The 15,081-nt window shown below is 40.0% G+C and overlaps 1 protein-coding gene across 1 annotated transcript; it reads right to left on the reverse strand.

Moving 5' to 3' along the window:
* Positions 1–10,555: 10,555 nt before the first annotated feature.
* Positions 10,556–13,525, reverse strand: LOC129248893 (uncharacterized). The gene is made up of 2 exons (XM_054888505.1): positions 12,575–13,525; positions 10,556–10,828 (listed from the first exon to the last, which is right to left on the reverse strand). The coding sequence occupies exons 1-2, from the start codon at positions 13,523–13,525 to the stop codon at positions 10,556–10,558; spliced, it is 1,224 nt and encodes a 407-aa protein (XP_054744480.1).
* Positions 13,526–15,081: the final 1,556 nt, after the last annotated feature.

A 15,081-nucleotide genomic window follows, 5' to 3' on the forward strand; every position in this document is an offset into this window, starting at 1 on the left:
TCATGCAAAGAAATATACTCCTCGCCATTTAGGAAGCATTCTTGAAGTTAAAGAATTGGATTTCCTTAAGTTGGTCTCATTTCGTTATTTTTTTAAGACTATAAAGACGTCTAACTCTTCAGGTATTAATGACAGAGCAAACCGTAATCGTATTAGAATATTTCATCATTTCAATAATGCAGTTCGGGTTAAATTTTTCATTACGAATTCACTTTTGTCAGCTAAAATTAACTACCTAAATTAACTAACTACACCCGCATTATTATCGCTTACAAGGAATAAATGTATAATATAAAAACTAACCTGATTCCAATCCTCTACAGTCATGTGGCGATATTTCCATACCAAAAAAAGCTTCTTTTTTTCCAAAACATCCGTAAGCTTTGCTTTTTACCCAGGAAGATAATTGCATAGTAGTGCGAATCTTGCCTCTTAAATAACTTAAATCTAATCTAAAATGTGACTTAGTAAAATAAGTATGACTGGCTTAAGGGGGAAGTCTACTGTGACAAGGGAAAAAACAGGCTTATTTTCCGGATTTTATTTCTAACAAAATATTGCTCGTACATAAAATCTATTTAAACTCTTATCTTTATTATATATTTAAGTTTTTGAAAAAAAAATTTAAGTCAAAATATTCAAAATGGCCGCTGTGGCACTTCTGCAAGCGCAGGTCCGCTTTTCTTAGGTGCCTAAACGGTGTACATGAAATCTTACGTTTCGGTGATCTAAAACAAAAAAACAAAATATTGTTATCATATACATAGTATTGACTCTCGTCTGACGTAGGATTATGTCGATAACAAATTTTGGCGTTGAAAAAAAAATTCTTGAAATTTTTTTCTTTTTTTTTGCCTAAAATTGATGTTACTATTGTTTATAACAATTTAACAAATAACGATATCAAAAAAATTCTATATCAGACGAGAGACACTATTACAGAGAATATATAATTAAATTTTTAAGCTGATTCATTTATCAGAACTCGAGATATCGTGTACACCGTATACAAAAACTTATATTAGTTTCGAGAAAAATACGTTTAAAGTTTCATGTGCCGCAGGTACCCGCTTTGGAGCGCTTCGGGAAAAGGTCGAAATTTCAACGAAGAAAAATTTAGCCAGCTGTAACACATATTGTACCTTATTTAAGAGGGTTCAAAGTATTTTTTAAGCTAATAAAAAAAAATCGATTTTTTGAAAAATTCACAGTAGACTTCCCCCTTAATTTGGCAATCCACTGTATGTATTTACATATCTCTGTGAGTTCAGATTCTGTTCCTTACATAAGATGTTAAACTAAGAGAGGGACTGTACTGTTAACGTCCAGCTAACATCATGTAGAAGCAGTGGGGCTCTACTGTTAGCGTCATAAGTAGCAACTGTTTGTATTTTTTTATTTTTTGGTGTGTGATGTAGGATTCGAAATGCTTTCGCACTTACAGCCACCGTCGTCTACTGCGTGGAGTGGTGTGGCCACTAAAACAATCCCTCCTCTCCTTCTGGGGAGTCACATTTCCCGGGACTACTTTCGGCATTACTTTGGGAGGACCCAGAATGGCATCCATAAAGGACCAGTTCCGTTTACCCATGTCTGGGTCCACCGTATTTGTAGCCAGCTTTCATGCTATAGGCGCGTCTTCTTTGTTGCACTGTGTCGAGGTCTATTTTTTTCTGTAGTATGTTCCCGATGTATTTCTTTACCGCGTTCCAGCTGTCCTCGCGTTCGAGAATTTTGCTGATTATATTACTCGGCGCGATATCACCAATCTGCTTCCTCGGAGCATCTCTTTCCGCAAACGATCTGTCATAACTAAAAAACGTGTGTTCAAGGTATTTCACTATTTCTGGGTCACTAAAAACTTACTGATGGCCTAGTCGCTAATGCTTTTTTAATTCATTGTGATTGGAATTCATTACTTTTCCAATTTTCAAATAAAATAAAAAAAAAAAAAAAAAAAAAAACTTACCACATATTTGCATGCTTTAAGCGAGTGGCATGTGACCTCAAATCTTAAGGATGATTTCGGTCTTATGTTTAGCGAAAGGTCATGATCCTCGCGTTGTAACTATTTGCGTCATTATCATAACTTGTTTTAGCGTCCTTCTCGACTCCTCAATGTCCCGGGCTAGTATGACCACCGCTATATCGTCCGCGTATCGCACCAGATATGTATCTTCTGGCATTTCTATGCTCCAGATCTCGTCGTAATCCAGATTCCAGAGATCGAAACCGAAAATAGATCCTTGAGCTGGGCCAGACGTTACCGCTTTAGTTTTCTGGCCATCTGGTGTGTCGTACAGCAGTTCATGCTTACTCAGATAGCTCTCGAGAATACTCAGCAGGTATGCAGGAGGTATTCGAAGTCTTTATAATGTCTACCCATCGTTGGCTGTTAAAGGCGTTTCGTACATCGTACAAGCGTTGCTAGGACATTGATGCGAGTTTTTCAAAGTTCAAATGTGCAAAAGTAAAAAATCCGAAATATCTAAAAATGTGTTTGGGTTCTTAGATAACAGAATAAGAATTGAAAAGTTGGTATTTTATGGCGTTATAAACAACTACTCAATGAGTTTTTAGTTTGTGAATTGAACAAATTAAATTGATAATAAATGCGATAAAGTCTCTAAAAAATTGCAAAGCTCTCAGGTCCGATAACATCAATCTGGAACTTCTAAAAGCTGACCCCATGATAAGCGCTCGGATCCTTCTGCTCTTATTGAAAAAACACCTGGAACTCTGAAGAAATACCATCTGAGTTAAAAGAGGGGGTTATCACCCTTCTGCCGAAGAAAGGTAACCTATCTGAGTGCAAATATTGGCGAGGAATCACGTGCTAAGCATGGTGAACTCATTGAACCAGGGTCAACCCAAAGAACAAACAGGCTTTCGTCCACACTGCTCTTGAGTCGATCATGGAAACTCCTTGAGAGTGATCATGGAGCAGTCGGTTGAGTGGCGCTCGCCTCTTAACCTCGACTTCGAGAAAGCGTTGGACACTCTCAGTCATGAAGTAATGTGGAAAGCTCTTGAATGCAAAGGAGTGCCTGCCATAATAAAAGAATTGTACTCGGGCGCTTCATGTCGCGTGAAATACGAAAATGCTCTAAGTGGTAGTACCGAAATTCAAACCAGTGTTAGGCAAAGATGTGTATTATCTCCACTCTTGTTCAACCTAGTCCTGGTCCTAGCAATGCGACAAGGGGGTGCGGTCAGCAAGGGTATTTTCTGGGGTTGATGCGGCCGGCTTGAAGACCTAGACTATGCGGACGACATTTGTTTACTATCGCATAAATACTCAGATGCATCAAGCGGTATGCCATGCAGTAGCACAAGCAGGTCTAAGAATTAACATAGCAAAGACTAAAGTAATTCGGAGTAACACCACCGCAACGCAAGCACTTCAAATTGCCGACACGCCGCTTGCAGATGTAGATGAATTTTGCTACCTTGGGAGCATAATGTCAAAAAACGGCGGATCAACAACTGACAAATGCAACCGAATATCTAAGGGACGCGTTGCATTTGGCATGCTAGACAAGGTATAGAGATCAACCCACATCTCCAGGCACACAAAACTGAAAATATTCGATGCCAACGTGAAGCCGGTAGTTCTGTATGGATGTGAAACATGGAACATAACAACAAGCATATCACAATCTTTGCAATCCTTGTAATCTTTCCTAAGCCGTTGCCTACGAAAGATAATGCGGATATTCTGGCTTGATATTATAAGCAACAATGATTTTTGGGCGGCTACCGGCCAAACACCAGTTGATATAGAAATTATGCGTCGCAAATGGAAATGGATCAGACACACATTGCGCAAACCATGTGATGATATCGCAAGGATAGCGATAGACTGGGGATTCCAAAAATTTATTTATTACACGCATCATGGAAAATAAATTCGAAAAGTTCAAGATGGCGCAAAATTAATCATCCTTTTTGTCTTTTTTTTTTTTTTTTGAAGAAGGTGTATGCTAAATAAAAAAATGTTTTTAGTGATGGAAATATATGTTTTAACTTTCGCGCGCTCATTGCTTTTATGTTTATATACAGGGTTTGATTGAAAAGTAATGAGCCTTATTTTTTTAAGCAGTTTTATTAAACCTTTTGGCTTATACAACTAATATTCTTCAAAATAGGACCCTTGAGCGTCAATACACCGCTGATAGCGGTCCTTCCACTGCAGGAAACATTTTTTAAACTCATCCGCCGGAATCGCGTTCAATTCGGCTGTCACAGTTTTTTGGATCGAAACGCTCCCCTTCAGCTTTCTTTTCAGGCGCGGGAACAAGAAGAAGTAAGGGGGGGACAGATCTGGGCTGTAGGGAGGGTAGGTTAGCTCCGGAACCCCCATCTTGGCCAATGCAGAGGTGCAGAAATTCACGAACCCGGTTCACATATTCGTCTGTTTGCGTCGTCGAAGGCCTTCCAGATCGCTGTTCGTCTTCGACGTTCTCCCGGTATTCCTTGAACGACTTGTGCCACCGTTTTACCTGGACAGAGATTGGTCCCCGTAAGCCTCCTTGAGTAGCCCAATGGTTTCGGTACTCGGTGCACTAGCTTTACGCAAAAGTTGATCGACTAACGTTGGCCCAACGATCGCTGTATTTTCGGCACTGCAAAATCCTAACACTCTTTTAAAACAGCTTGCACGCGCGGGGCGATGTTGACTGCACGGCTGTTGCCAGCGAACTGGGACCAGTTTCTAGTGGAAGGGGAAGGTCCAACGATCATTTTCCCCCACCAGCCGATTCAGTTGATCGTTTGGCAGACGCTTCGCGCGGGAAGGCTCATTACTTTTCAATCAAGCCTTGTACTGTAGCTGTCTAATTCACAAGTACCAACTATGATTAACGTGCGACGCCATATCCAAAAATTATAAATCTTCCGATGGGGGACTAATTTTGCGTCACCTTATATTTTAAAATGTTTAATAATTTTTGTAGCACACAACTTTTACTGCCTAACACTTTAAAGGAACATTGAGATAAATAAGCAATCGTCCAATATATATGCTTCTACCTCATTTCTTTATTTTGTTTGCTGTGCTGAGGCAGCCAGATAATGTTTACTTCTATGGCGTTGTTAATTCGAAGCAAGTCAACTCAGCACGCACACACACGCACTTTGTGTATGTATTGACATTAGTGGCCAGTTGGTATGTGATTGGGTGTTACACAGCAGTTGTGCCGACACTAAGCTAGACACCTTTCAAAAAGCTAATACTTATCAGGTGGACGACTACATTTTGCAGAAGCACTGTGAGCGGGAATTTTCCTCACAAATTCCTATCAAGGTTTTTTGTATGGATGTATGTACTCAAATGCTTACATTACGCAGAGTTTCTGTCTGTTTAGGTGTGTTTTTTTTAAATACATATTTGCTTGCATAATATTTCACCTTATTCAAGCGAAACTCATAAATCTTCAAAACCGCAAAGAGTTGTGCAAACGGAAAGAAGAAATGGTCAGCTATTGAATGATTTAACATGCAAAATGTGGTGATATTGGCAAAGAGTAGGGAATAATTGAGTTATTAGAAGGCGCAATGTGAAAAATGGAAAGGTATGGCAAACATCAAACCGTTAATTGACTCTCAATGAATTTGGGGGAATCAGCTGATTTGCTGACGTAATAAGAGATATGACAACGTCGTCTTGTTTACAATAGAAGGTAGCAAAAAACTGGTCGATTCTGAATAAATTATAAATATAAGTATTATTGGCCTTTTTTCTGCCTTGAAATTGTTGCTAGAAATATAATTTCCGTCGAAGTTAAACATCATTGAGCCATGACTAACTACTTTTAGCGACTGATATTGAAGACTTGGGTTATGATGATATTTTTTAATACCAAATTATGCCACACAGTCGACTAGCTAACGATCTTTCCGGTGTTATAAGCTGCGATGGCGATATTAATGGTCGCGGCACTAGGAAGACAGTCGGAGCAGTCGCATGAATGAAATCGTCTTGAATGAATAATCGGATTTTAACTATTTCTATCAAACCTTAACGAAATACATAAACTTATATACGGAACATTTTAGAGAACTATAAACAACTGCCTAAATGAGTTTTTATATGGCTACTCACATTGAACAAATTGACTCTCTTAAGTTATTATTGTTATAAAATGGGTATTTGTGCACTGTGATCTGAAGAGATAAAGTCTGTGTAGAAAAAAAGAACCGCAATTATTCATGAAGTATAAAAGATATATATTTACATTTTTTTTTACATGAAAGTATGTACAAAACTATGATTCGAAACTACTCTATAAGCCGCGTAGTCTTCATCGTTGTTGGGTATAGCCTGGCGTGTTCTTCATGCTTTAAACCAGCTTTTCATGGACTGGACTTCCGGCAAGATGCGTTTTCATAGTTCCCCACATATTTTCAATTGGGTTCGCGTCTGGGGGCTGTGAAGTTCAAAACTGTGACGCCATTTTCTTGTTTTGTTGTTTCTCAATGTGTTTTTCTGAGAGCAGTGGTTTTGATGATGTGGCACGGTAGGATATGTTCGCCTCCTTCACTCGACGTTCGATGGTGTTGATACTCACATCTATTCCCTTTTTAGCAAAACCTGATTGTGCTTGGCGGAGTCACAAAGAAGGGTCCTGCTTAAAAAGTTGGACGATCACTTTATCCTGCTTTTTTGTTGACACTCGCTTCAAGCCACGTTCGTTGTACACCTTATATCGCTGGTACCACATCACAACAAACTTTTTTGAGTTTTTAATCCCTTTTGCAGCCGTGGCCCTTTCGAATGCGTGCATAAAAATACCGCCTCAAAACGCTTCGTGTATTTCTCACTCATTTTTTCTTGGTTGCGTTTACGAGAAAGTTTCGACCGACACTAGCCTGAGTTAGCACTTGCGTCGTAGCCCTTGAGTGGGACTATTACGCAGCAGAAAGCAGAACCCGCTTCCCAGGTAATTTAGTCTGCGTCGTACCACTGTTGTGCAGTCGCATTGAAAATGTTCTGCTGTTTCTTGTGCCTCTTTACAAAGTCTACGAGAATTATTTTCTGCCACACCAATTTTTTTCATGTGGTTGAGTTTACAATGCCTTGTTATTAATTTAGTATAGGGTCTTATGTATTTTCTGCGGAGATTAAGGATTTATATTTTTTTATACTTTCTGGATCAATGAGTATTTTTGATTGACGCATGCCCGTTTGGACTCTTCAATACTCGATTAGGCCTCGTTGTTTCCGCTCACGTAAAAAGGCACTTTTGAAGCTGTTGTTAACCCCACTGAAAGGTTCAGGGTTCAGGACCAATGAAGGAAGTGTTTGCACCTATTTTCGATAAAGCGTCCCCAATTTCATTCGCTTCGTGCCCCTCATGTCCCGATACCCATATCAGAGTAACAAAGTTTCTTGATGCTAGAGTTTCTAGAATTCTAAAACATTCACAGACCAACCTTGATGGAAATGAGAAGCTATCTAGCGATTTTAGAGCTCCTTGACTGTCAACGAGAATGTTGATATTGGCACCACATGCGTGGCTCTACGAAGACATTCCCTGGCACATACCTCTAAGGCGTAGACTTTTGCCTGAAAAATGGAAATCGTTTTTCCCATTGCAATTGCCTTCTTGAAGTTAGGTGTGATAACTCCTACCCCCGCACTGCCGTCTTCTATTTTGGACCCATCAGTAAACCACACCTTTGCGCTTTGGTTTAAAGATATTTCATTTTTTCTCCATGCTGAGCGATCACTGATGACCACCTTGAAATTGTTGGGGAATTCTTATTTTCTCTTAAAGTATACAAAAATTGATACCCCGCATCATTAAAAATAAATTCGAAAAGTTCAAGTTCAAAATCCGTGTGTCAGTGTGAAATCAATGTGTGGTTTATTCTGCCATTCAAAGTCTCACGTTCTTTCTCATTTCCTGCGCAATCTATGTTTGTTTGTTGGCTTATCCTTCTTCGTATTGCCTTCTGCAAGTGTATTAGTGCATGCGCGCATGTGAATCCAGAGTGCAAAGAAATCAATATGACTAAAACACGTTGCGTGAATGCCACTACCTAGCCGCTAGCCATCTAGCCAAGTTCCTTTTCAACGTCCCCTCTACGTCAATGCTTCGCTTGCTATTCAGCGGATTAGCAGCGACTTAAGCGCATCTTAGCCTTCAGTGAATGCTGCCGAGTGAGTGCAGAGTACACATATAAATAATCCGAGTATTTGTATAGAAATGGGTGGGGGACATGGGGCAAGGCATTAAAGCACAGATATATACGAGTGCATCTGAACGCGTATACACTAACAAACGTGCGTAAACAATCATTGATACTTGCACAAAATGGGCAAATCCAAGATGGTATATGCTTTGCTTTTTTTTTTGGAAAAAATATTGATTTTCCACGTTGGTACCCAGGGCTGCGAAATAAGCGCAGAAGGCTGAAGAGAGGAATTTAAATGAAAAACTTTACGTTTAGCTGTGTGAAGTAAGTGTTTGCAGTGAATAAATCAGAGGGTTGCGAATATTTTAATAAAGTTTTTTTTTTGGTTGCTAGAAAATTGCTTGAGATATTTGCGCACCCCCTAAATTCGTGGTTTATTTTATTGCGTGAAGCAAAAATCATTGTTTTTTCATCTGCATATATCGTTCATTCACATAATACATATTGCATTTATTCTAGAGAGATTCAGCAACAGCATAAAGGTATCTACAAAAGCAAATATCTGACGCGAAACTCCCAAAAATAAATTTCAAGCAGTTGTTCTATGGAAAATCCTCGAATTGGAAGGAATGCGTTTACTATTGCAATAAATAGAGTTATTTATTCCAGCGAAAAATTTCAAGCCATACTTGGCCGGAAAGTTTTGGAAAATAGCAGCCACATACATATATTTTCTTGAGGCCCAAAATTGAAGAATTTAGGTCTCATGTATGACTGCTACCCTTTAAAACTGAATACCACTCGTTATTATGAAAAAAAGAAAAAAATGCTCCCCTCCTGCTATGACTCACAAATAATTTAATTTTGACACCTAGCAAATGAGCGATAAATGAGCAAAACAAAGCCAATACTGACTCTTAAAGCGAAGAAGTATTTCAGTTGTCCGATTGGTGGCGTTGGAGAAAAAATGAACTGAAGATATCATTGGCGATACCGGGTCCGCAGGAGAATATATGTAAGCGAACATCAGTATAATGGTAAATGATTGCGCCGACGTGAAAGTACTTATAGACATACTAACATATTTTTCATTCCAATGGACCGATTTTCTAGACTAAGGTGCTATCTACCTAAGCCTAAACAAGCATAAGATTTAAGGAAGGATTAAAACTCTTCTACGGACGGATGCTTACACCAAAGCTTGCCCTCTATCAGCAAAATAATATAGAAACAGCAAGATAACTGGGTACCTGGGTGCCTACTTACTGCGCGATCGCGGGATTAACCCACTCGACGCACAGTTGAGACGAAGCTGAGCTACTAACTTAATGTGAGTGGGGTCATTATGTGATCCCACCTACCAAAGGTTAGTTTATTGTAATTTTTAGCAGCTTACAAAAGGTCTAATAACTGAATGTACTGTCTTAGAGTGGATTATGTAGGGTTTTCCAATAAGAGGTGTTATTTTGATATTCAAAGAAAAATGGTATTTTTTAATATAAATAAAATACATCATTTTTCTGTGTTTGGCCGAGCTCCTCCTCCTATTTGTGGTGTGCGTCTTGATGTTGTTCCACAAATTGAGGGACCTACAGTTTCAAGCCGACTCCGAACGGCAGATATTTTTTTATGAGAAGCTTTTTCATGGCAGAAATACACTCGGAGGTTTGCCATTGCCTGCCGAGGGGCGACCGCTATTAGAAAAATGTTTTTTCTTAATTTAATGTTTCACCGAGATTCGAACCTACGTTCTCTATGTGAATTCCGAACGATAGTTACGCACCAATCCATTCAGCTACGGCAGCCGCCGTTAATAGTGGAAAATAACATCAGGCAAATAACCCTATATATAGGTCTGGTAACAGTTTTAGTAAAGATAATGTTAAAGTGTTAATTAGCGCTGGTTTTTTAACCAATCACAATTGAAGGAGTTTTTATATTTCGGTGTAGATTCATCTACTGCTATGTGCTGCTCACCGGCTTGATATAATCAGGAGGGCATTTTATGTACACGTTCGGTCATGCCTAGACAAAGGTCAAAATATTTATTTATTCTGAGAGGAACAGCAATTTCAACTATACTATATAAACTACGAGTATATATCCAGTCGCTTGAGATTTATCAATCAGGAAAATATCTGGCCTATTGTGATCTCTTCGGTCATAATATAGAAGGTAGTTGGAGTCTTCTTCAACAGGTTCTGGGGTGTATCTGAAGTATGGTATTTTGCTTGAATTGAAGTCGTACATCTGCGTCAGTTTTACATGGACTATTTTCGCGATGTCATTATGTCGCTTCAGGTACAAAGAGTTTGCCAGTGTCGTGCATCCCGCTAGCACGTGGTCTAATGTCTCACTCCGACTATTGCATCTTCGACATCTGTCTGCAGCGGCATTTGGATCTCGCATTACGTATTTAATGATCTAAATTTCTAGTTGGAATCACACCATCTTGTATGGCGAAAATGGTACCCTCCGTTTCAGCAAATATCGACCTGTTGGTACGCCATAAGTGCGACAGTTTTTGGTCAACATGTGGTCGACAAGTCTTTTCAGCCATTTCAGACCATCTTTGGATCTTTTCATCTATTGTGGTTGCGTTCCTGATTTCGTAGGATTGATTCATCCGAAGTGGGATGTAATTATCATCCGCAGCAATTGCAGCCTTGTGCAGATCGGATTGGGAGCACTTATGTTGGAAGTATGATCTTATGTTTAAGATAAGTTTGTCATGTAGTGCTCCAACATCAATCTGTCCCCTGCCGCCCGCTTTTCTAGGTAGCATCATTCGAACGACAGAGCTTTTTGGATGACGTGACTTGTATTTAGTTATAATTGTACGTATTATTCGTTGTAAATTTTCTATTTCAGTAGATGACCATTTTACTATTCCGAAGCTATACGATATCTCCGGGACGACAAAGCGTGGATTTAGTTTTTCCCATTAAGTTGGGTTTTACAGACAGCGTTAAGGCGCCTTTTAAATTCTGCTATTAGATTTTTCCCCATTTGCATCGTATTTATGCTGCTGCTTTGCATAACTCCAAGGTATACCTCTCCCGGCTCCATTTCTGTTATGTCGAGTCCGCTACTTTCCGCAGTTACATGTCGAGAAACCACTTTCCCCTTAACTATTGTGATCTTTCGGCATTTATCAAGTCCAATAGGCATTTTAATGTCATTGGAGAAGGTTTCGACGCGGTTCAAAAGCTTATCTAGATATTTGGAATTGCTGGCGTAGAGTCGCAAATCATCTACGTAAAAAAGGTGGCTCAGCCGGAATCTTCCAGACTGTCCGTGCTTTAATACAAACCCATGTCCCGTCTCATTCATGTTGTGACTTAAGGGGTTCATGCTGAGAACAAACCAGAGTGGACTCAACGAGTCACCTTGAAAGATGCCATTTCGAAAGTTTATTTCGGTTGTGTATTGAGAGCTTTCCGGGCCAGGTATTTTTATTCTTGTCCTCCAGCGTTGCATAACTTTTTCTAGAAAGAGTATGATATTGGAATTGAAGTTTTAAATATGAAGTACTTCAATAAGCCAGGAGTGGGGAACCGAATCGAATGCTTTCATCCAGCCAATATAAGCTGCATAGAGGTTTCTGTTCTTCTGTTTAGATTGCCCAAAGACAACTTGATCTATAATCAGCTACTCTTTACAACCTTGTGATGCACGTTTACATCCTTTCTGCTCTTCTGCAATTAGATTATGTGTTTCGATATGCTCATACAAGATGTTAGTTATGCACGACGTGTAAGTATTTTGTAAATAACTGGCAGACAGGTGATGGGCCTGAATTTTGATGGGTCGTTGATTTCATCACATTTTGGAATCATATAATATATGTCGTACCAAGCGTTGCAAAATTTGGCAATTCTTCTTCGCTGGTTATTATCTTGGTGAAGAGGGCTGCAAGTTTGTCGTGTATACATGTGAGATTTTTGAACCAGTAAGCATGCAAGTTGTCGCAGCCTGGAGTTTTCCAATTGTGAAGCCTTCAAGCAACTTTCGCAACCTCTTCAGGTGTTACGGCTGAGAAACCAGGTATTGGGATACTAGAGTACTTTTCTCTAACTTCTGCTATCCAGCTTGCCGAGGTGTTGTATTGCTGAGGTTTGGACCAAATAGACGACCAGTATGATCTAAATTTATCCGTTGATGCCTGTCACGTCTACCTTTGAACGTTCGTGGTTTGTTTTAATTGTCGTAAAAATAGCTTTTGATTGCTTTCAAACATACGATTATGTTGTTTGCGTTTCATAGACATGCTATATTTTTCTCTTCTGGTGGTTAGCGTTCTTAATTTTTGCTTGGGCGTATCGAGCGTACGCTTGGGCATTTCTTCATTATTTTCGAACTTCGAGTGATTATTAAATTTTTTACATATTTTGAGGACTTGGCGTTTCAATCGTCCGGAGGTGTTTCCACCTACCAATGCTGTTATTTTTCCTATTTTTCGGCGGTGCTCTTCAATGTTCTTATCGAGTCTTATCAACCACTTCGGTTTATTACTCTTGTCAGTTGATCTGGAGTGTTTTGGCTTCTGATTGTGTTGATTGTTCTCAAAATGTTTGTTAGTGATAATTTCAGATATAGTTTTAGCAACGCAGTATATGACTATTATAAGTTCTTCGAGACTAATCTCTTCGTTCAGTGTTTCCGGTAATACAACAGCGTTGTAATAGTCAACTAATTTTCTGAGTTTTCTAGAGGTGTTTAGTTTCGGCAAGTGCGGCAGACTCATCGCAGGCATTCCCCTATATTTCGCATAATTTTTTTGAAAACTATTATATGCGCATTCAAAATCTATTGGCTCTGCATTGTCGTTGACGGGCTCAATAATTAAAGGGACATTCTGTTCGTTCTCTGCATCCATACTACCATCCTGTGGTGATTTGTTTGGTTGCACAGGGCTTGCTGGGGCTCCAGAGTTGCTACTGAGCTCTCTCGCCACTTCCTGAGTAATTTCTTCCCTTCTTGCTTCTGTGATGTAATCATGTCTGCGTATTGCTCTTAATTGATCAGACAAGTTTTGCTCTGACGCGTTCATTTGCGGATATTTTTCTACAAACTTTTCACGTAAACGTTTTCGGAAAAGGGTGTTGTGTGTTTCTAATTTAGTGATATGTAGGTATGTGCGTAATAAGAATTCGTTAATTTCTGATGTCCATTTTTTACGCTGTCTAGTTGCTACAACTGGGCTGGTCGCTGCATACGATGCTTGTGAATCAGTCCACGGCTGCAAAAAGTCTTGTCTATTATCCCCAGAGTAGTTGTTTGTATCTGGAGTATGATCAGTCTGGGGCCGAGCTGGACCAGATTCCAGAAATGTATGATTACAATTAAGATTAGGGTTATCCGAGGCTTGATTTATTCTTCTCATTTTTTATAATGGTTCCATTTTATACCTGCTGGCAGGTGGGTTAACAGCCGCTTCTTACCTGAAGTACAGACGCTGACCGGAGAGCCGCCCACTCTGGTTCAGTCGCTGCCGGGTTTAGATTTCCAGTTTTTGGTCCGCGAGTGGTATTTTATTTCCCGCCTACCCTGTATATCTACAGAGCGTTCCCCTATCCGCCACCCGGGGACGCGTCCGAAGGTAGAACGGATTGAAAACTCCCCAGAGGGAGTTTATTTTATTTTAATTTTTATTTATTCTGATCCAGCAGGTGGAATGAGGTGATGAAATATACCATGAAGGTAGTCCCCCATCTAAGTACTATCGGCGTCCGACGTTGCTTAATGTCGATGATCGCACGAGAACCGATGTTTTCAGCGTCGCATGGCCATTGACGCCATGAAGGTAATATAAATTAGCCAAAGATTCATGTCAACTAATGTTCGATACTTAACTAACATCGAGATTGGCAGCACTAATACATAGCCAACATAACTTTAAACTGCTACTTTCAGGATCCAAAGCACTACTTAACTCGTATAGCTAACCCCGTCGTGCGCAAGAAAACGATTTTCACTCGTACTCGTATGCGCATAGAAATCGTCGCCACTAAATGTTGTGTAGAACTAGTCGCTTTTATGAGACATCGTAATTTTAAGCGTGAGGCAGTGTCAAAAACAATTCGCAACAAATGGTGCAAGCAATTTGCGCTGATTGAATTTTCATCGTGAAAACAAACACATTCGCATGGGTACTCACGCATAAAAAAGCCATTGATATGGGCTTGGATTGCGAAACTGTGCAAATCCAAGTGAGCTCTGATGATAGTGCGTGATTGTAAAATTGCAAGAATGGGCAGATGTCAAGGCGCAATGACACCAAAGCCAGAGAAAATACCTTCATCAAAAATTATCGCAAGGCAGCACTTGACAGCCGCAACGTCACCAAGATGACGATGAGCAAGCTGACGACAATAGCAGTAGCCGCAGTAGTAGTGGCAGTAGCAGTGAAAAGCAAGGCTGATAGGCTTGAATGCGGCAGCTTGGAAGGGGCGAAAATTTCAATATCGCAGCACACGCGCAACGACGTCACAGCGCCCATCAATACCGTCTTGACTGCAACAATAATTTCAATCACTGTCAACGATAAATTCGTCAATTGCACATTCACAACAGATCAGCAAGGAAATTGGGTAAACCAACAGATCCAACAATAACAGCAAAGCGTACGCAATAAAGTTAAGCCGAGGAAAGCAAAAATGCTGACATCTTCAGCGACGTATACAACGCAACAACAGCCAGAGCCGGATGTTTGTGAAGGCAAGCGTGACGATGCGTGAGGATACAAAAAGACGCAACTAAGAAGAGTCGAAGGCACGTTAATGCTGCCAGCAAATGAACTTCACTTGTAAATAGCCAAAAGCATGTAATTGAAAGCGGATTAAAGCAGCAGCAGCAGCAACAGTGGCTGTAAATGGAAACACTTGCCGACGAGTCACATTTCATTGCGTGAGAAAGGAAAATGTCCAATCAATCAGGCAC

The sequence above is a fragment of the Anastrepha obliqua genome, chromosome 5 (assembly GCF_027943255.1).
Source record: "Anastrepha obliqua isolate idAnaObli1 chromosome 5, idAnaObli1_1.0, whole genome shotgun sequence".
In the NCBI taxonomy this organism is placed as follows: Eukaryota; Metazoa; Arthropoda; class Insecta; order Diptera; family Tephritidae; genus Anastrepha; species Anastrepha obliqua.

Excerpts from the sequence above, each read along its gene's own strand:
- LOC129248893 (XM_054888505.1), bottom strand. The coding sequence starts at position 13,525 with ATGAGAAGAATAAATCAAGCCTCGGATAACCCTAATCTTAATTGTAAT. Across the intron at positions 10,829-12,574 it reads TAGGAAAAATAACAGCATTG|TGCTCCCAATCCGATCTGCA; the intron begins GTAGGTGGAAAC and ends TTCCAACATAAG.